The sequence below is a fragment of the Amblyomma maculatum genome, chromosome 10 (assembly GCF_055883805.1).
Source record: "Amblyomma maculatum isolate TAMU_Amacu chromosome 10, ASM5588380v1, whole genome shotgun sequence".
Classification (NCBI taxonomy): domain Eukaryota; kingdom Metazoa; phylum Arthropoda; class Arachnida; order Ixodida; family Ixodidae; genus Amblyomma; species Amblyomma maculatum.
In genome coordinates, this window is record NC_139353.1 from 169,257,074 (window position 1) to 169,279,346 (window position 22,273).

General features: G+C 43.8%; 1 protein-coding gene across 2 annotated transcripts in view; it reads left to right on the forward strand.

Moving 5' to 3' along the window:
• Positions 1-22,273, forward strand: part of LOC146177903 (uncharacterized) — a 74,105-nt gene that overhangs the window by 46,285 nt on the left and 5,547 nt on the right. Inside the window, exons 1-2 of one of the 2 annotated variants that reach the window (XM_084580642.1) lie at positions 17,113-17,673; positions 20,805-21,116. In XM_084580642.1, coding sequence (XP_084436768.1) covers positions 17,503-17,673; positions 20,805-21,116 — 483 coding nt within the window. In that variant the 5' untranslated portion in view covers positions 17,113-17,502. Of the gene's footprint in view, positions 1-17,112; positions 17,674-20,804; positions 21,117-22,273 lie in introns of those variants that run through there. The other variant, XR_014701105.1, reaches the window with a different exon arrangement.

Here is a 22,273-nt window from a genome sequence, read left to right on the forward strand (position 1 = left end):
AATGAGAAGTTGCGTCTGCTCAAGTGCCCTGCCATATAGCGGACGAATTTCAGTGAGTGATACGGGCTAAATGGGGTGTACGGGAGCTTGTGCGCCAAAATATAATCGATGTTACATCACTATTGCTGCGCTTCGTAACAAGCAAACAGTATAATGACATGATCTACACATGAAATCGTGGTCACCTTGTGGCTTGCTGTTTATCAGAACTCGGTAAATAATTTTACTAACAGCTATAGGGTTCACTAAAAATCTGAGCGACAAGTTAAATAAACAATAGCATTAATTAATGTAACAAAACATTTACACTAAATAGCATGTATCATTTTGTTCCATACTAAGCGCAAATTGCATAAAATCGCGAAAAACCAAAGCCAAGTAACAGGCAAATTAAAAAAAAAAAGTAGCAGTCGTGCTCATCATAACTTTTTTTTCAATGTACCGCCTCAACAGTCGGGCCGACGCATTGCCGCAATCTTGCCATTAACCTGGCGCCGTGCGCGGCATTTAGTCTGCCCGAAAAGTCGGGCCAAAGCCCGCTGCGAACTACTTGCCGAAATGGCTAGCGGCCACCTCCGGGCCGACCGCTTGCCGTGTTTTACAACCCGACTAAGTAGGCTGCCGACCATTTTCCGAACGTCGGCCACAGGTAAATGGTCGGCCAAGGATGCTTGGGAAGGAAGGGGGATTTATGGTATTACCTTCACATCTGTATATAACTAAAAGCCATGAAGCAGCCCATTCCTCCTTAAGTATTGCAACAAACATCTCTCTAAAGAAGGTGAAAGCGAAACCTAAAAAACTTAATTTGGAAACGCTAGGCAAACCTATCGGGAAAAGCAAGGGTCTGGGTTTACAGCTGTTCTTTAGTGCCAAACCCCACAAACCAGATTGTCCTTTTAGAGTTATTATTTCTGAAAATGGTACGTGGCAGAAATGTGTATCAATATATTTGAAAGGAATCCTTAACATGCTTGCCCTGGATGATCCATCATCATCATCATCAGCCTGACTATTCCCACTGCAGGGCGAAGGCCTCTCCCATATTTCTCCAATTAACCCGGTTCTGTGCTAGCTGCATCCACTTGACCCCTGCGAATTTCTTAACCTCATCCACCCACCCACCTAACTTTCTGCCGCCCCGTGCTACGCTTTCCTTCTCTTGGAATCCAGTTTGTGACCCTAAGCGACCATCGGTTATCCTCTCTTCGCACTACATGTCCTGCCCATGCCCATTTCTTCTTCTTAATTTCCACTAGAATTTCAGTAACTTGAGTTATTTCTCTGACCTACTCTGCGCGCTTCCTACCCCTTAATGTTACCCCTACCATTTTTCGTTCCATAGCCCTCTGGGGTGTCCTCAACTTAAGTAGAACCCTCTTCGTTAGCCTCCACGTTCCAGCCCCATATGTGAGTACAGGTAAGATGCAACTGTTGTATACTTTCCTCTTGAGCGATACCGGTAAGCTGCTAGTCATATTCTGCGAGTGCTTGCCAAATGCGCTCCATCCCAATCTTATTCTTCTTGTTGTTTACTTTTCATTGTCCGGATCTGCGGTTACTACCTGTCCTAAGTAGACATATTCGCCTACTACTTCCAGTGCTTCGCTACCTAATGTAAACTGCCGTTCCTTCCCGAGGCTGTTGAATATTACCTTAGTCTTCTGCATATTGATTTTCAAGCCTATCTTTCTACTTTTCCTGTCTAGGTCATCAATCATTATTTGCAGTTCATCCCCCGAGTTGCTTAGCAAGGCAATGTCATCAGCAAATCGCAGATTACTGAGGTATTCTCCATCTACCCTTATCCCTCACTGCTCCCATTCCAAGTCTCTGAATACTTCCTCTAAGCAAGCTGCGAAGAGTGCTGGGGATATCGTATCTCCTTGCCTAGCACCTTTCTTTATGGGAATTTTGTTACTTTCTTTATGCAGAACTATGGTTGCTGTGCAGCCACTATATAATATCTTCCAGCGCTTTCACGTACGGCTCGTCTACTCCCTGAATTCGCAATGCCTGCATCACCGCAGAGGTTTCAACTGAGTCAAATGCTTTTTCGTAATCAATGAATGCTATGTATAAGGGCTGGTTATATTGCGAGCATTTTTCTATCACCTGGTTGATGGTATTGATATGATCGATAGTAGAGTATTGTTTCCGAAAACCTGCTTGATCCTTTGCTTGATTGCAGTCTAAGGCTGTCCTGATTGTATTAGCGATTACCTTAGTAAATACCTTATACGTAACCGACAGTAAGCTGATTGGTCTGTAATTTTTAAGGTCCTTAGAGTCCCCTTTCTTATAAAGGAGGATAATGTTTTCGTTCTTCCATGGTTCCGGTACCGTCGATGACACCAGGCACTGCGTATACTGGGTGGCCAGTTTTTCTAGCACGATATGCCGCCCGTCCTTTAACAAATCTGTAGTTATCTGGTCTTCTCCGATGATCCATACTACACCAAAAGTTCAGTAGAAGTAATCCAATTTTTAGAAACCCATAGGAACAAAATAGTCATGGCTTGTTCGTTTGATGTTGAAGATCTTTACTATTCCCTGCCGCATGAGGGATTGTTTTCGTGCATAGAAGATTGCATAGACCGGCAAGGGGTGGTAACATATCAAAATGAGACAGGTCTGTCGGTGGGGGGCTTAGAACTTTTGCGTATGTATTTAACGTCTACCTTCGCCAATTGGGACGGTGACACCTACTTGCAAAAACAAGGGGTTTGCATAGGGTCATGCATTGCTCCAGTGTTGAGCAATCTATTACTGGCGGAAAAATATCGGACGCTATAGCGAACTTTGGAAGACTCGAATGTTGTAGGATGCTTTCGGTATGTAGATGATTTTTTAGTCCTGTTGGATCCTGATAGTGATAACTTCGCAGCCGTTAACTCAGAAGTAGAAAGAAAATTTCGCGATGTCTTGCATCCACCAAGATTTTTATTTTTATTTATTGACACCTCAAAGGCCCCATTTAAGGGGTATTACATGAGGGAGTGGTTGAGGAGTACATGAATCATTCGATGGATTATCTGAAGGTTGATGGGTCGGAATGAAGTACGACGGTGTTTGCCAAGTCATTCCAGTCCCGTGGGGTGCGAACAAAAAAAGATGACAGATGCGCAGATGTCCGGGCAGGTGGAGGATAAACGGTCTTTTCATGGTGCGTGCGGCTGGATGTATGGTGGGCGGGGCTGATGAATGACTTGAGCAGGGGGTGTTAGTAAAACGTGTGAAAAAAGGCAAAGTCTAGCAATTTTGCGTCTGTACGCTAAGTTAGTAAGGTGAGCATTTTGTTTTAGTTCAGTGACACTTACATGATAGGCATAAGCCGAGTATATGAATCTTGCCGCGCGATTTTGTGTTGCTTCTAGTATGCTGGAAAGGTTATTTTGGTAAGGATCCCAGACAGCGCATGCATACTCTAGTTTGGGACGAATAAATGTTAGATAAGCTAGTAACTTAACTGATGGGGGAGTTGCGCGCAGTGTTCGCCGAAAAAAGCCGAGCACGCGATTAGCATCGTTTGTTACCTGCGTTATATGATGGGACCAATCTAGATCGCGAGTTAAATAAATGCCTAGGTATTTATACGTTGATACAGCGACGATTTCGGTGTTGGAGATAAAGTATTTTGATGATGGCAGGGAGCGACGACGATGGAAAAATAGTAATGATGTTTTCTTCGTGTTTAATGATACTAACCGATTATTGCACCAGGTTGTTACGCTTTCGATGTCCAGTTGAAGGGTTTGGGGGTCTTTGCTATTAATTATAGGACGGAAAATAACGCACTCATCTGCAAACATCCGGATGTTAGTGCGTATGTTAGATGGTAAGTCATTTATATAAATAAGAAAAAGCAGAGGCCCCAGGACGGTGCCCTGGGGAACGCCGGACATAACAGATGTACGTGAAGATGAATATTTAATAGCTAGAACAAATTGCTGCCGCTTAGTGAGGAAGTTGCGAATTCATTCTAAAACAAAGGAATTAAGGTTCAGGCGGGTAAGTTTTAATAAAAGCCGTTTATGAGGAACTTTGTCGAATGCCTTTTCAAAGTCTAGGAACGCGGCGTCAATAGGAATGTTAAAATCAATGTTAGGGCTTAGGTCGTTAATGAACAATGCTAACTGATTGTCGCAGGATAAACCTTTGAGGAAGCCGTGTTGACTTGGGTGAAAAAAGTTGACCGATACTAGGAAATTCATAATATAAGAAAAGAGGACATGTTCCATCAACTTTGAAGGAATGCTATAGTGATAGATATGGGTCGGTAATTATGACGTGAAGATGAAGAACTTTTTTGGAACTGGAATGACTTTGTTGACGGAAACGAGGCATTTGAGCAGATAAATAATATTTCGAAAGAGGACTCTACATTTAAGTTGCAGCACTGAAGGTTGCGGTGTGTGGCTACTAAGACACCCCCGCCTCGTTTGCCAACATGGTCGCAGCGGAAAACATCAAAATTTGGAAATATGGGATGTACTTCGTTGTTGTGTATTGATTCATTTCACTAGGTTTCAGTTAGTACGACAATGTTGCATCCAGTGGTGTCAATGAGACTTGCGATTGCATCGCGTTTTGGCAGAAGGCTTCGGATGTTAGTGTACAGAAACGAGGTTGAATGAGGTAGCGAACAATGATGGGAACTGGCTGAATGCTACGGGGAGTTGCCTGTGCGATCACGCGTGTTAATAGGTACTACCTGTTGTGACTCGAGATCGAATATATATGTAGTATTTCCTATTTTCATCGTCTTGTGTCGGAGAGTGAATTTTCCTGGCCGGGTTTTTGCAAATCGGATGAGTTTCTTACGGACTAGGCGGGTATTTGGGGAATAGTCTTCAGGAAGGCTGTAGTCGGTTCCTTTTAGTTTCTTTGCATTAGTGAGGACTTGTTCCTTTACCTTGAAATGTGCGAATTTTACTATTATTGGTCTGTCTTTGTTCTCGTCATACCGGCCAAGCCTGTGAGCCCTTTCTATGTCAATCGGCGCGATTGAAACATTGAGGTTAGTGCAGCAGAGATCAATTATCAGTTTTTCTGACTCCACCCACGTTTCGCGGTCGGTGTCTTTAAAGGGGCCCACAAACACCTCCCGAGCACTCCTCACAAACTATCTCAGTCGCTAGATTATGCTGCGATACACATTTGAACGCAATAATACACGTCTACGCGCAGTGCAGGTCCCACAATCCCATTCGAAAGTTGGCGCTTTCTTTCCTTCGCTTTTGCCAGTCCTCCTCCTCCTCTGTGCAACGCTGCTACGTGCATGCGTTTTCGAATGACTATTGGTCTGCTTCTTTGTGACGTCACACAGCCATTAAACTATCGCTTATGCCAGAAAAATTGAAATACGCTTAACTTTTAATTATCAGGAAAGAAAATTAGGATGTTCTGTAGACAGAAACGTTTTTTCAAAGCTTTTTTTTGCCCTTCTTTCTTTGCCCTTCGCGCAGGCACTTGGATAAACGCTTTGTTCACCGATGCTGGCTATCCGATGAGCTGTAGCCACTGTTTTCGGAGGTTGGCGTTTTTAAGCACTTGATGCAGAATTTTTTTCCTCCCGTCACTAGCAATACCTTCGCAGCCAGGGACTGCACACTGTAACAACCACGGCAATCGCGGCGCGGTCGCAGGCGGCGGTCTCGTTACAGTTCCTTGCAGTGTACTTGCGGGGCACTTTCCGCCTGTGAATGTTCTCGTTTCTTGTGTCGCCCATGCGAAATGAACTTCGAAGTCGGCTTACAGGTTTACAGCATTAAGTCGGTGCTTTAAATGTCGGGCCCCAATCCACTGCGCCTTTCGTAGTGCAGCAAAATTTCGGAGGCAACCGCTGCTCCGTCCCTGTGTCCACCAAACCAAAATACGCACCTCGGATCAAGTCAAGGCGACAACATACGCTGGTAAGTAATGTGTTTACTAGCTTGAACATAGCGCACAGATAAGCGACGGTTTCACAGGTGCAATGAGTTAGTCATTGTTTTGATCATCATTACTGTGGCGGCTATTAAAATCCTACCGTCTTAACCGTTGACTTGATTGCGTGAAACTACTCACGGAGGTTGCATTTTGTCTCGTAGTAAGTTTGTAGGTTATAAACTTTTGCCTTATAGTAAATTACCTAAGACAACCGCGCCTACCTGGCTCGGCCGTGCGCGAACCCGCGGAATCGTGCGCCGGCGTTGGCGGCTTTCGGCCCCGATCCCGGTACAGACTGCGGGTTTGCATTGTACGCAGCAGCAACGAATTAAGCACCCTTACCTAACTTCCTACGAGCAAATAAAGTTTACCGTAACATCAAAGCTCCGTGCGCAGTTTCACCACAAACGACTGAGCGGTAGAGCAGGAGAGGTACAAGCCGCCGCGGTAAACATGTAGTATTAGGATACGCATGCTGTATCTGGCCCTTGCAAGGTTTCACATGACGTGCAGTGATGAGGACGCACCGAAGAAACAAAGAAAACGACTTTATTTCGAGATAATTCCTAGAGAATTGCTCTGCTCGGCGAAAAACTGTGCTTTCTTAGTTTTATAACTGACCACCTTGTTGTTTCTTATGTTTGAGCCGGTGTACATTCGAATGTATGCGACACTTTAATATTTTTTTTGTCACCATGTCTTTCTTTTTATGTTCTGCGCGTTAAAGATACTCAAAGTGTGTACAAGAGTCAGTGGCAAGTGAATGTAAATACATGTACATTTCTCACACTTTGTTTCTGACACAGCACTTGTCCATATTGCACATTTCTTTTACTTGCTGATCCTTTTTTTTCTTTTCGCTAGCAGATCACTGTAAAAATATGACCGTCTGTCGTCCATGTCAAACAGGGGTAAAAACCTCGTCAAGCTACTGTATTAGTAGCCTTTTGTTCCTACCTTAGCATTTGTTTTTCTGTCGATAGGAGGAAAAAAATCTGAATGAAGTTGAGTCGCTCAGCAGTTTAAATTGCCGCTAAGAACACTGTATTATTTCGCGCACATAATAATAATCAGCATAATTACACTGTTGTCTTGTAAACTGTGTAGCTTAACGGATGGGGAACAGCAAGCCCATGAAAAGAGAGATGTTACATGGTCACTTGTGAAGCCGGCTCACTTGAAATTTCCATTTACTTCTAGTTTGGCTTCAAGAAGCTGAAAAACTCTGACTGGCATAATTATTCGCAATCTAGCCTTACACACCTTGAACCCACAGTTGCTCTGCCTTTTTTACTTTTGTTTCAAGCGGCAGCTTTGATATAATACTTGAAAGGCCTGCGAGCGGTCGCACACCATGTGTAGTTGCCGCGATAAGCAAACAGCAACATGTTTTGTGTGCACTTTTGCTTAGCCGCAGCCACAAGGAAAACGCAGAGATATGAGTAGAAGGGATAAAACTTGAAATGTTGTTTTATCTGCGAACATGCGCACTTGGTTGTCAGAGCATTTTTGTATATATTAGTGTTCTTTCAATAAATCATGCAGTTGATAGTCAGCGCTGTTCCCGTCTACTCGCTTGTCCTATGTTTGTTGCACTGTGTATTTTTAAAAAATGATGCCAGTCTGTTTAGCATTTAGGTTAAGCACACTGACAGTTGTACTGTGTAATTGACTAGTCATTGTGAAGAGCAAATCTGTGTCTGTGAGCAGCAATCAGTTCTTTTGACGGTCTTTCATAGGCATGCGTCATAAAGTGACGCTCTGAAGCTGTGCTTGCAGCTGTCTCTCTGTGCAAAGAGCTCTCAGATCGTTTCTCCACATCTTGGAGGAGCTTGTGGACGTACGCTGCATGAAATAGTCATCGAGATTACAACAGTGCACTTAGTTTTTCGTGTAATATTATAAGTAGAAAAAACTTTGAACTTACAAAACGTAGGCTGCGTTTTCACTGGAGCGTAATTGAAATGTCCTTTCCTTGCTTTTGCCATCTTTACTTTCCAGCGGTCATCTCCTTTTTTTGTCTGTGCCTGGAGCCTTGAGGAAATTTCAATAAAGTGAATTACAGCCATATGTGACCTATAAAGAAGGTAAATATGAATTAATTTTTCATACTTTGGAAAAAAATGTTTCTTGTTGCCTACCAGCAAAATTATACACAAGAGGCTACCATAAAGAACCATTATGCATTATATTCACAACACTGCAGCAGAAATTGCTTTTGATTTAGCTACTATGTTCAGCGCCTTTAGAATTAAGAATGTGATGCAATGATCTCCAAGCAGCAAAATGAATGTATGACATGGGCTATACAACATCATATCGTGAATCACCTGTGTTCTCCCTGCTGTTGTATTCTAGCGATCATCATTAGTTCAAGTGGTCAAGTGAACCTTGAGCATTCTTGCAGCTTCAATACAGTAGCCTCGGGACATTCGAGATGGTTCTAGAGGGGTCGGAAACTTGCGCTGATAACTTCCAGTTCTTTAAAAACTGCCTTTGTCTTGGGACTGCACTAAGATGAGGAGCACAAAAGAGAGACGAGGTGTTTTTTCAGCCTGCGCTTCATGCTTGTCCTCAACTTCGTTCTTTATGTCATCCCATCTGCCTATTCTAACATAAGAGCAGTGACTTCCAATGAGGACCCTTAGATGGCCTGTGCAGTCTGTAGCCTCCTGTCTCACTTTTTCTATGGAAGGGGATTATAGAATGGCTAGTGCTACCATGCTAGCAAATATGTTTTTACGATATTATATGAAGCATTCTTAGAATGTCAGAAGTGTGCACTGCAGTCTCCTCAAAATGTATGAAAACTACCTTTGAAATGGCAGCAGTCTTGAGATTCGAAGAGAAAGACACAAGATAGGTTCAGCTAATTTGACAGTAGAGTATTTAATGTCAGGATGGAAGGATTGTGGAAAATTTCTCATTGGGTGCATACTTTGAGCAGGAGTTGGGATTCACTTGACATAGTGGGTGCCCTTTTTTGGCAGATGTCAGAATTGACTCCTGTGAGTCGTAATTGTAAGGTCTCATATTACCTGGCCTGATAACATGACAGCTCCAGATCAAGCACTGTACTAAGGGGAGTGCTGGTCGTAGTGGCTATTGTAGCATTAACTAAACGTGATCTGCTTAGTTGGGCTACTTAGCAAGTTGAAGAATCGAAAGGAGGAAAAGGATATGGTGCGAATGAAGCACAGGCTTTCATAGATGAACTTCTGATTTTTTTTTTTTACTGAGTTCTATTTCCTCTGGCCTCTGTTCCTTTTACAATGACAATATTATGAACATACATTAAATGCTTCATGCAAGGATTGATTGTTTGCATATGCAATGCAGAAAAGTTGGAATGCGTACTGGCACTGGAGTAAAAAATAATGTTGTATCCTTCTCTTTCATTCAACTTACCTTGCTTGCATCCCATCATCCGAGTATGCAATTGATTTGGGAGCAAATCTGATGACCAAATTATGAAACGATTCAAGGGAGGATGTTTGGGTTTTAGGGGAGAGTTGTCGAATGTCCTTCAGGAACAGGGAGTTCATGAGAATGCAGTTTAGCTTCCTGAAAGCACATGAATCTGTAAAAAATGTACATATATACATATATATAGCATTTAAAGGAGCGAACAGTCTGCGAGTGCAAGGCAAACATACTGTTGACATTTACAGGAATTCCTCTTATGATGATTATTGGAATAAAGAGCATTAAATGCAAAGCGGAAGGAAAAACAACGCGCCAACAGTATATATATATATAATATTTGACTGATGAGTTGGTAGTGTTGGTGTGTATTCTAATCAATCATAGATGCTGAACCTGCTTACAGCTGCTGCATTGCAGTTGAAAACAATTTTAGCAACATATTCGTTAAAAGACACCTGGTCTTGTACTGCTATTTTACTGTGACAAGAAATCTAAGAGGTGTTGTTGACCAAACAATTGTCAGTATAAGAAAGTATAGAACATCCCATTGTTTTTGTGTTTCTTACTGGCGTTATAACCAAGCTGCCTCAGTATTAAATTAATCTCGCAGTCTCAGCACTCACATTTACATTATGTTGTTTCTTCACTTCATTATGGGTTTCTTTCTTGGCCATGTCTTGCTGTAATGTGCGGATGTGTAAAAATTTTTTTCCGTGAAGTTCTATTTGCATTACCTATCTCTTAAATTTATCATTGGTTGACAAATGCCACAAGTGTGAGCCGTGCACCTTCCAAACTACATCAAAGTGAAAAACTTTTGAAAAAAAAAACCTATACAAAACAGATTACCTCTGCTCATCCATTGCCTGTTTGCAAGGAGCTAATGCAGGCATTTGCTGTATGGTCTATCATGGCCATCACGCTTATCGCATATGTGGTTTAACAGGCTGCACTACATGCTGATGATCAGGTCATCATTACCCTGGCCCAGGGATAGACTTGTGATTGTCTGGATCCATGGTTCTATTGCTTCACAGCCCTTTGACCTGCTCACAGCTTTTAACTTAGTAAATGCAGTATAGAATAATGTTATTACCATGTATTCGCCCTATTTATTAAAGCAAGCAACTGCATGCATCTTTAGTAATGCGCCAAGCATCAAAGTAGTGCTGTATGGGCAATTTGCTGCTCTTGCAATATGTCCAGATAGATGTCCAGTTTGTAGATAGATGAAATTAAAACCTCATTACATAATAATATATGTCAGCAAATGTACCTCTTCCCCAATGGTTTGCAACGATGAAACATTTTGTAATTCAATTGTTTGTATTATATAATGATTAATTTGATTTTTTTTATATATAGACATGCAATCAGCACTTGCCAAGGGCACTCTTGGTGAGGCTGAAATAAATTTCTCCTAATAATATGCAGAAATTGGCGCCTTTTGTTAAAGACTGCACTGAGACTCGTTAGTTGAGGCCAGGCCCCATGCTCGCAGTATTGGGCACTGCAGCTGACTTCACACAGTTAATAGGAATTGCAGCTTGCGAATTTTCGTATCGCAGCATTGCCTTACCTCTCCTATTCTTATCTGTTCCCATTGTAGAATATGGTCAGTCTGAATGATAACAACGTTGTACGTGCAGTACTTGGCGCTGTAGTCCGGGGAGTCGCAACGCCCATCTCCTGCGAGGTCCACTTCCATTCCATCCAGCTGGCTGATGATCTGTACCCGCTGTTCCTGGAAAATCTGGGACAAAAATAAATGTGCATTTCTGAGCCACTTGTAACATTGTGCCCAACTGTGTCACTCGATCGTTGCACTACTGCATGCGCGCGCTGTTTTTTCTTTTTTTATTATGCAAGCTTGCCATAAGGCATATTATAAGAACCCGTGCAAATTATTTTCCGTTAGGAACCGGAGAAGGCTCCTGCTCTTATTGCTTGTCGGTGAGCCATTTGGAGAAGTCCTCTTCCCTTGTTGCGGTTTATCTCCCCCCGCCCTTTCCGCAGGAAAAATCTAGTTGTGTATAACTCCTGTCTATGCTCCTGTCAAAACCAACTCTTACACTTCCGATCGGCAGCTGATCGCTTAGGGATAAAGAGGCACAACTTTGAGCGACTAAGCCAGTTCACGCGAGTGATAACGTTTATTTTGCGATTCCCCCCCCCCCCTCCCCCTTTTTGCTGAAGGGTAAAGCCTCTTGGCACTTTTTTTTTTCTGTTTCCATCTCTTCATTCCTGACAGTGTCCCTCCTTTCTTCTCTTTCTTCTTATCAACGCCCATCTCGGTTTCACGTGTTTCTTTCCTGGCTGCCTCGGTTGGTGAACTTGGACGCGGTTCCATTCGCGCGACATTTCATAGTGCGCTCTGTACAAACACCACACGGCGTTAAAAAAAAAAAAAAGAAAAACAAAATTGCTACAGGGCGGGAGTCATGCTGCGATAATAATCGGGCACCGAACAGAGTTTGTTTACTCCCTGTCGGCGTTCTCCGTTGCAGTCAGCTGACGCCGAACCGCGGCTGACAAACTACACCACAGCGCACAACTACGCAGTCCCCTTCTCCTCATCCCCTTCCTTTTTTTTTTTTCTTTACAATCGATCGTTATCTTTCACGAAGGGGCATCGTATAGTCAAAAGCAAGAGGAGCCTAAACACGAAGGTTTCAAGGTTCGGGCGGTTCGGACAAGGTGCACGAGAGAGTTTCCCTCCGCAACGCCCGGAAGACCGCTCTCTGCGATCTCGATTCTGAATTTCTAGTCTTTCGCTAACATCTCATGCCCTTGCTGCGGTACGGATATTATGGACCCCGAGCTCGAAAAGCGACTTCGGCGAATGAGTACCGAGAAGGGACTCGACCCCCATAAGTACACGCCGTTGAAGAATCCGCTGCTGAACCCCGACGATGATAGTATACGGCTTATATGGGTGCATTGGTGCGTGGGGTCGACTAGCGTAACATTAAAAAATAAAATCCCATCGTAAGCTCGCCACTGGTTTATTTTGAGCAGTGTAGTTCACAGTGATCATGACAAATCTTGCTATATGCATGCCACAACGCCGAGCAAGATCGCCTGAGTTAAAAAAAAAAAAAATCCACACTACTGTGATAACGCGTCTAAAGCTAATATTATCACAATCTTTTCATTTTACACTTACCGGCAGGGTTGGAAGAAACAGCGTTGGTACCGCTCCTTCACACAGATTCAGTCTTTTTGGGATCCCCCAATCGCGAACCACATATCCGGGTAAAGCAAACGTAGATAAATCATGGTAGAAGAACAAATGGTAGCGCAACTCCCATAGACGCCTGTGTGTCGACTCTGAGCGAGGCTTTAGTTTCCCGGCGCCCCCTGAGAACTGTGAGGCACAACAAACACGTGACGTTGCTTGTGACGTCACAGGGACGTACTTTTGGCGGGGAATTTGTCTTTTTACTTATGAACGAAAAACAAGGCCAACAACGACGGAGGCAGAACGATGCTCGGATAAGGCAGAAAAATGGACACCGTAACTGTTCAGCCAACTTTACTTGACATGGATTTCTACAGTCAAGTTTTACGTTAACTGAAATGTTACGGCATCTTTAACCACCTTATCATAGCATCGTTCTGCCTCCGTCGTCGTTAGCCTAGTCTTTGGTCGCGCGTCATGTAAACGCATTCTGGGGCTTATTTCTTCGGGCACGTTTGTGAACAAGGGCCTTCAAGTGAATTCGGCAAGCACATGGATAGAACCACATGGCTTGAGGCATTTCACTAAGGGCATAAATGAGAAGCTGCGCTGCACAGAAAGCCAGGCTTTATTAATTCACGATTACTTACATAGACGCTTCACGACAATGAAATCTCAGTGTAGGAGAGCGACCACCGCTCATTCGTCACGGTCTTCATGAAATCCTCGTGATAACAAAATGACCTGAGCGTAGGTCTCCAAACGAGACGCGGTGAGATTATAAAACGGTAAAAGATCTTGCTAACAAACAACGTACATATCAGCGTCAAAGAACAACAAAAACAAACGAACGGCATAACGCTAGCGCTAGAACGCCAACCTGTAAGAGCTTAGGTAAGCAATTCAAATTGGGATTGCTAGTATTTAGAAGTTAATGCGTCTGAAAAGTGAAAATATCTACGATATAGCTTTGCTCCAATAAATCTCGCCCTGTTCGCCGTCCCAATTGGCGAAGGTAGAAGGTTAAATACATACGCAAAAGTTCTAAGCCCCCCACCGACAGACCTGTCTCATTTTGATATGTTACCACCCCTTGCCGGTCTATGCAATCTTCTATGCACGAAAACAATCCCTCATGCGGCAGGGAATAGTAAAGATCTTCAACATCAAACGAACAAGCCATGACTATTTTGTTCCTATGGGTTTCTAAAAATTGGATTACTTCTACTGCTGTAAAGCTCTACCAAAACCAGCAGAATGAAATACTGTTTGTTACGGATAACCCACTCTGTACGCAGCACGCAACGATGAACGTTGAACCGGGGCCGACGACGCACCCATTCCGCGGATGAAAAAAGCTTCGGTCTGTACAGTCTGAACCATTTCTGAGCTTCGGGCAACTACGCAGCGGATAATAAGTGGCCGAGAGAGGCCGTTAGAAACAAGTTAAAATATTATTATAAATGTGACACGTTTTTTCTTACGCAAGAAACAAAAACTGCATTCATTCCTGAGCGCGAATATTATGCTTACTTTCTAGTTCTTTGGAGTTCTGGCAAATCTTATTTTCTGTGCGCTAGTAATTTGCCTCGCAGTTCGCAGGAGCCCTCATCATCGAGTTGATGCCGCTGGCAGTAGGCAGCTGCACGCGTTTTCTTCCAAGTTGCGCGACCAGTTGTACATAGACCTTGGATAAACGCTTTGTTCACCGATGCTGGCTATCCGATGAGCTGTAGCCACTGTTTTCGGAGGTTGGCGTTTTTAAGCACTTGATGCAGAATTTTTTTCCTCCCGTCACTAGCAATACCTTCGCAGCCAGGGACTGCACACTGTAACAACCTCCCGCTCATGTCCCGTCAACAACAATTCAGCGCTTCGATAACTGCCTTCGCGAATTCAAGAGAGCGACCAGTCTAGCCCAAAACTGTCCTGCACCCGTCGCGCACACGACGTAACACAAAATCAAAGGTGAGGTCAACGCCAGGGATGTATAGCGTGGCAACAAAACTTGCGAGTTCGTGCCGAAGGGCGATCGGGCGATGACGATGAAGCAGACGACAAGAGGCCCCCGGCGGCGCGTCGGCAAGCAAGCGCGACAAAACGGAAGTTGCGGCGTGCGGCGCTAAGCAAAATAAGTAAAAGCGCAGATGCGTCAGTTGTGACGTGTCAGTGGGCGAGGCCTTGGAGGAGGGCCAGCCTTTGCGCGCGATAAAAAGTTGAAAAGAGGAGGAAAGCCGCGAAGGCGCATATATTCAAAATTTGATTGCAAATAACTCTGCTTCCAAATGACGCATTTAAAAAATTTTTGCGGGAAGGTTATCTTACATCGACATTCTTTCACATACTAGGCATAGGGAAACTATTGCTATGGCTGTTTTGGGCCCCTTTAAGGCCAAAAACACAAGGTTAGATCGATGGGCACGGTCTCCAGCGTCATCTACTCTATGCATCATATATTCTATTTTTTGCGAATTGTTTTCAGCCAGACACTGGACGTTATCAAGCTGGGCTTTGAGCGTGCTCAATGAAGCGCAGTCGTCTTCAATTTTTGTCAGCCTTATTTTAATTTTTAAGGAATAACAGCGCGGAGACGAAGGACAAGGAAGGAGACAACACCTGCGCTGTACTATCAACTGCAGTTTATTAGAAATAAACACGCAAAATATACTCTTTTCACAACCAATAACGCATGTGCGACACCAATCGCCAAACAGATACTTCAGTCTTTTGAATCAAGATAGATTAGTTCACAGTCATGAACAGATACAGAAGGGGTGCTTACACAGGAGTCATGATTTTTATGAATATGAAAGGCTTCACTGATTTCCCTTGTTAGTTTATCTTTGTGTTTGTACAGAATTTTTGTTTCATTAAAAAGGGGAACACATGAATTTTTAGAACAATTCAGTTGGTTGTTAAGCGGACAGTTCCTGTAATGCAGAGCAAGGTTTGAGGATGGGGCGCCCTTCAATGAAGTGTTGTGGTCACGTAAGCGGGTATTTAAGCACCTTCCCGTTTGACCTATGTAGGTCTTCCCGCATGTAAAAGGCACTTCATACACAACTCCTTCTGCGCAACCGACAAACCTCAAGTCATGCTTTATCTGGCACCCTCTTTTCATTTTTCTTTGTTTCTTTTCATCTTCCCTAGATTTTGCTTCAACCATGGCGCATATTTTTTCCAGCTTTTTGGGGGCAGAAAAAAGAACATCTACTCCATATCTGCTACCTACTTGCTTCAAACGGTGAGACATTTGGTGAATATACGGCAGGACTGCAATTTTATTTTTCTGTTTTTGGGAATGCTGAGGTGATTCTTGTCTACCGCACGATTTCATCCTTTTTAGTATCTTGCTGCATGCAAGAACTATGGTATCATCCGGAAACCCCGCTGTTCTTAGTCTTTGAACCTGTCGATTAAAACTGTCACTGATAGCATGTACACATGACTTATAAATGGCGGCACCTAAACAAGAAACAGCTATACCACATTTTACAATCTTGGAATGCGCAGAATAATAACTAAGTAAAGGCTTTTCAGATCTCTGCAGAAAGGACCAGCACACATGATCCGGCTTCATTTCCAGTCTAATATCTAAAAATTGCAGCTCATTCCCATTAGGCTTTTCAAAGGTGAATGTAAGGCCGTGTCCACTGTACTCAAAAACCTTTAACACGTCAATGAGCTGCCTATTGAAGTCACCGGAATCCACAAAAACAAGGTAATCATCGACGTACCTGAAGATGCGCTTTGTTTTGACCGACAGGTTACTTACAATGGCTTTATCTACATAGCTAAGAAAGATGTTGCTTAGTACCGGAGCCACCTTTGAGCATACCCCCTTTTTCTGAGTCTTCCTTCCCATTCAACAAAGGTGGACCCAAGATAAAACGACAAAAGTTCCAAAAAAGCCCCCACAGAGATTCCGCAGTTTGAAATGAATTCTTCTTCATCGCGTATACATTTGCTAACAAACTGAAGTAGGCTATTGTGCGGGAGGGAATAAAACTAGTCCTGAACGTCTATACTGAACACATCGAGACTTCAAATAATCGACAACACCCAGAGAATTAGACACTAGGAACGGATCGTCAATGGTGACAGAACCAAAATTTTTCTGTAAAAAACTCGAAACTTCGTACTGCCAAGTAGCGCGTTCAGTAACAATGCAGCGAAAAGGAAAATCAGGCTTGTGTGTTTTCACCGAAAAAAAAAAATACATCCAAACAGACCTCTTTTGCATTCTTAACTGAAGACTGAAGTGCAGCTAGATTCATTTCCCCCCAGCATCCGCAACGCTTCACGCTTTTTCTGCTTCACATTGACAGGCAATTGTTTAAAGTTCTTTGCAATAGCTTCACTAGCTTTTTCCTCGAACAAAATTTCCGGGCAAATAACAAAATACCCCTCTTTGTCAGAAACAGTCACCCTTAACTTTTCGGAATGCAGAAAATTAACCAGTGGTGCAAAGCTACCTCCCCGAGTCTTTTTAAGAGCTTCAACACATTCTGCCACGCACCTCCTCTTGCCGGGCATGACGCCAAGTGCCAGTTTTTCCTCTTTGTTGAGCGTAGGCTGGAAACAAAACTTCGGTCCGAGCTTCAGCACCTTTTGGAACTTCTCTGGCGCAGGTGTCCTTCGTCTCCGCGCTGTTATTCCTTAAAAATATGTACCAACTAGCTCCGTGTTATTTTAATTTCTTTTGTCATGTTCAGCCACGCACAGATAGCTATCATTTCATTTAAAAGCGGCTTTATATTTCGTCCAGTGCATGTCACTCTTATCACTACTTTTGCCCTTATCACCCCCGCCGAAGCGAGTGCCGCACTGGAGATTGATTAGCACATGTGCACATTCAATTGCAAGAGCAGCACAGCACGATTAGACCAGCATAACCAGTTCGCTTTGCGTAAAGAGTGTAACAATTGATTACGGGGAGGCTTTTATGCGGTGACGATGATGTAATGCGTGGAGAGGGTGCGCAGAAAGGTGGTTCCGGGGCGGGCGGTTCCTGCGGCGACGACAGGCGATGCAGCTGGAATAGCATTCCTTCGGAAACGGCGGGACTGCGTAGTCGCAGCGCAACACTGGGGATGGAAACGGATGGAACACAACAGCTGCTGCACAAGGCAAAGGTGAGGCATGTCTGGCCGATGCAATGCCGCCCAGTCCACTTCCAGATTAACACGCGTTGGACATACGAACCGCGCGCCAGCAAACCGTTGCTTTCCTTCGAGTCCTCGTATTCGAAATTAGTGAAACGTAGCGTAGCGAAATTATGCTATATTAATGCTTTAAGAAAATCATGCATCCATTCTAATTAAGATAGTTTCATCTGTCAAACTCGACGGCTTCAAAACGCAGGATATCCTAGCATGGAGAGCTCAGCCATAAACCAGCGGACAAAAGAAAATATAGCGGTCATTCCGTACATTCATCACCTCTCGCATAGACTAAAATGTATAGGAAATCGGGCAGGTGTGAAAGTTGTGCTTTCGGCTCCCATAAATTAGGGAAAATGTGCAAAAAAGTTAATTTTACGAGAAGCATTTGTCAGGGCTGTACCATAAAACACAAAGACCCTTATGTGGTTTGCCAAAAGGAGATGGTGGACTCTGTTTCACTGTCACGTGGAAAACATTGTCGGACAGACGGGATGTTGTATTAACGAAATACTAATGGACCATCACAATGTTTTTGGTACGGTAAAAGAAACTATGTGCATACACTGCAGGTACTGTAAAAGCGACGCTTGCCAGCCCTTTCTAGAGGAATAGAGGAAGCAAAAATAATCAATAGGCATAATGACTAGACAGTTCGTGAAATTTTAGAAGCAAAAGAAATCAACAGGATAAAGGAACTTGTATCAGCAGCCCGTCCTAGCGTTATCGGAACGTGAAGTAAGATTTATGAACACGAGAAAGTTATGCGTTGTGAAATTCTGGATGACACATGTTTCTCTTGCATATCTTACATTTTCTGGTGTATTGCTAATTTGTTCTTGTTTCTTTTATTGTGTGAACGTGTTCATATATTGATGCAAGCATGCAGTAAACTTGTCAGTTGAAAGTCAGCGCTCGTCTTGTTGAGCTTCCTTCGATCGTCCCTGTAAGTTTTTTTTTTCTTCGCGTTGTTCTACACAAAGGAAGCTTCTGTGCTCTTCCTGTGCTAAGCTGGGCGTGAATAAGGACAAACGAGGCAGGGACCTCACTGAAGCCTCAGAGATAAAGAAGAGGCGGCAAGAATACACAGAAGAAATGTACAAGAAGGACCCGGATGTGCAAACCCAACATAAGACGGTTGTGATTACTGATCTCGAGCCGGGCATCCTGAGGAGTGAAGTTGAATGGGCGTTAGCCAACCTTGCTAAGAACAAAGCTAGCGGAATTGATGGCATTCCAGCTGAGTTGTTTCAAAACCTTAACGATGACGCTGTTAACGTTCTATATACCTTATGTCAGCAAATTTGGAGAACCTTGCAGTGACCACAGGGTTGGAGGTCAGTTTACATCCCCATTCCAAAGAAAGGCAGTGCCAAGGATTGTTCCAACTATCGCACGATCGCGCTTATTTCGCATGCTAGCAAGGTGATGTTGTAAATCCTTCTAAGTAGGCTGCAGCAGCATGTGGATCGGGAGCTTCCGGACGTGCAAGCTGGGTTTCGCAAGAGCAGAGGAACTAGAGACCTGATTGCCAATCTTCGCTGCATCACGAAAAAAGCAAGAGAGTTCCATGCAGAAACCCATCTACTTCTGCGTTATTGATTATGCGAAAGCGTTTGACTGCGTAGATCACAGCAGATTATGGCAAGCTCTCCAAGAGATGGGAGTTTCAATTCACCTCATTTGTCTCCTCAGGAACCTGTATGAAGGGCAGAAGGCCACAGTCAGAACTGGGCATGGTCTTACTGATTGGTTTCAGATTGAGAAAGGAGTGAGGTAAGGCTGCATGCTGTCGCCCTGCCTATTTAACCTATATATGCTGAGTGCATCATGAAGAAGGCCAGTCTGGGCGAGTCTTCAGCCTGAGTGAAGATTGCTGGAAAACATATCAACAACCTTAGATGTGCGGATGATACCACTTTAATGGCAGAAAGTGAAGTGGAACTCAAGAGACTTCTGATGTGCGTACAAGAGAGTGAGAAGTTTGGGCTTAAACTGAACATTAAAAATTAAAAAGACAAAGATCATAGCGTCTTGCCCTATCAAATCCTTGAGCATCAAGGAACAAGAAGTGGAAGCTGTGACAGATTTTCTCTTCTTGGGCTCCAAGATTATCCCGGAAGGACACTGCAGCCATGAAATTATAAGACGCCTGCTTCTGGGAAAGAGAGCCATGGCTTGCCTTGACCGCCTAGTAAAGAGCAGAGACATTACACTGCCAACCAAGATCCGTATAACTCGTGCTATGGTCTTTCCAGTTGTGATGCATGGATGAGAGAGTTGGACTGTGAAGAAGGCTGACCGCCGAAGAATTGACGCGTTTTAATTGTGGTGCTGGCGGAGACTCTTGAGAGTTCCTTGGACTGCCAGAAGATCATATCAGTCGATATTGTCGACCATAAACTCTGACTGCTCATTGGAGGGTCAAATTCCAAAGTTAAAGCTCAGCTACTTTGGTCATCTGATGAGAAGAGAGGAGTCGCTGGAGAAAGATTTGATGTTGGGAAAGGTTGAGGGTCACCGAAGAAGGGGTAGGCAGCGAACGTGATGGTTAGATGGCATCCTCGAGGCGCTGCAGATGAAGTTATGTGATGTTAGGAAGATAGTGAGAGACCGGAAAGCGTGGCGTGATATGGTCCATAGGGTCACGAAGTGTCGGACCGAACTAAACTGAACCGAGAGGATGTCATATTATGTGATAAAGTTGTACCGCTGTACACTTCGCTAAACGTAGGTCGATCGCACACGACTTTTACCTTTAATGCGTTAATTATGGAGTGTTTGCCTGTGCACGTCAGGGCTTAAATCTAAGTCAGGGCTCGGAGGTCTTAGACCCCCCAGTTGTATTTGACAAGGATCTGAGGCCTTCCGCGCTGGAATTTAAAGACTACATGAATGTAAAGTAGGCAATAATTTTTTATCTAGTTGTCAGTGATGGTCTGAGTATTAACATTCCTTCTCTATCGTTTCAAAAACTTCGCAGTGTTTTAGAAATAATCATTAACATGTTTTCTGTATCCCGAGACGGGGAAAGATAAGTCAGTTTCGCCGCACAAGCCGGCACGCTAACCGACATGAGGCTCATGCATCTTTTGGCTCTGCAGGTTGCTGCCGTATTTGGAACTGCGCTGGAAACCGTCACGATCGGTCAAGGGGCGGCACTGTTTCTTCTCAAACCGTTTTCAGCAGCAACAACATGCCACGCGCGTCCAAGATACTGCCTGGATGAGCCAGCCGCCATCGACGATAAGCGCCTCAGTGATACGAGTTGTATCGCGGCTGATATGCCGGAAGATACCGAGCGCGATACATCACATGACCACGGACTACCCTACTTAACCAAGCGCCTGCATGCCTTCGGGGGATTTGGAGCCAGCACGCTGACCGACATGAGGCTCATTCACCTTTTGGTTCAGGTTAGTAATTATAATCCCTTTCAAGTACGCATACTATTGAGTGCGTTGCCGGCTCCTCCCATAACGGCATGTGTTTGCTCTGATTGTAAACGACTGAGGGAACGCTTACTCCATAGGGGATTTCGTTTCTTTGCTAACCGGATATTGTTACTTTCCGATGATGTGCAGCGCAACCCTGGCCCCCTCAGCGAGTCTGAATTGGAATTGCTCCAAAGTTTACAGGCTGGTCAGAACACGATCATGAATAAGCTGAATGACATTGAAGCTCAATTTGCTGAACATGAGGCTATGCTCAGCGAAATAAATAGTAAATTGGGAACTGCTGAGGGAAAGATTGTTTCACTTAACGAGGCTGTAGAGGAACAAGGGAAAGCAGTTAAACAAGTCATGAAAGATGTTAGGGGCCTGCAAAAAGAAGCATCGACCTTGAAAATAGAAGTCGAAGGCAGAACCTTGTTTTTTATGGTGTCAAAGACGACAAGGACGGAACATGGGATCAGTCAGAAGCCGGGCACAGCTTAATATCGACTTGAAGACAGTTCAAAGAGCGCATCGAGTCGGTCGATATAACGAGAAGTTCACACGGTCGATTTTTCTTGGACAAGGAAAAAAGGGATGTCCTTAAAAACGCAAAAAAAAATTCAAAGGGTCTGTTTATAGTGTAGATCAGGATTACGCACCATGGGTACGAGATATCCGGAAAAGATTATGGAAATTCTTTATCTCTGAGGCTTCAGTGAGGTCCCTGCCTCATTTGTCCTTATTCACGCCCAGCTTAGCACAGGAAGAGCACAGAAGCTTCCTTTGTGTAGAACAACGCGAAGAAAGAAAAAACTTACAGGGACGAAGGAAGACAATTCCAAAACAGAAATAACTGACAGCAGCAGTATAGATTAAACTAAGGTTTGACAAGCTGATTGTTGATGGTAAGGCCTTCACCTGGGATACAGACAAAGAGGAAGTTGTTCCAGTCCTAACGAAGTGACATCCTGTTGTCAAATCGGCTCACACAATTTAACAGCTGTTGTCATAAACTGCAGAAGCATACTGCACAAGGTAGATGAATTATCAGGTCTGATTGAATCTTTGAAGGCTGACATCGTGTTTCGAACGGAATCATGGCTGAACCCGTCCATCACTGATAGGTGTTCCCTAAG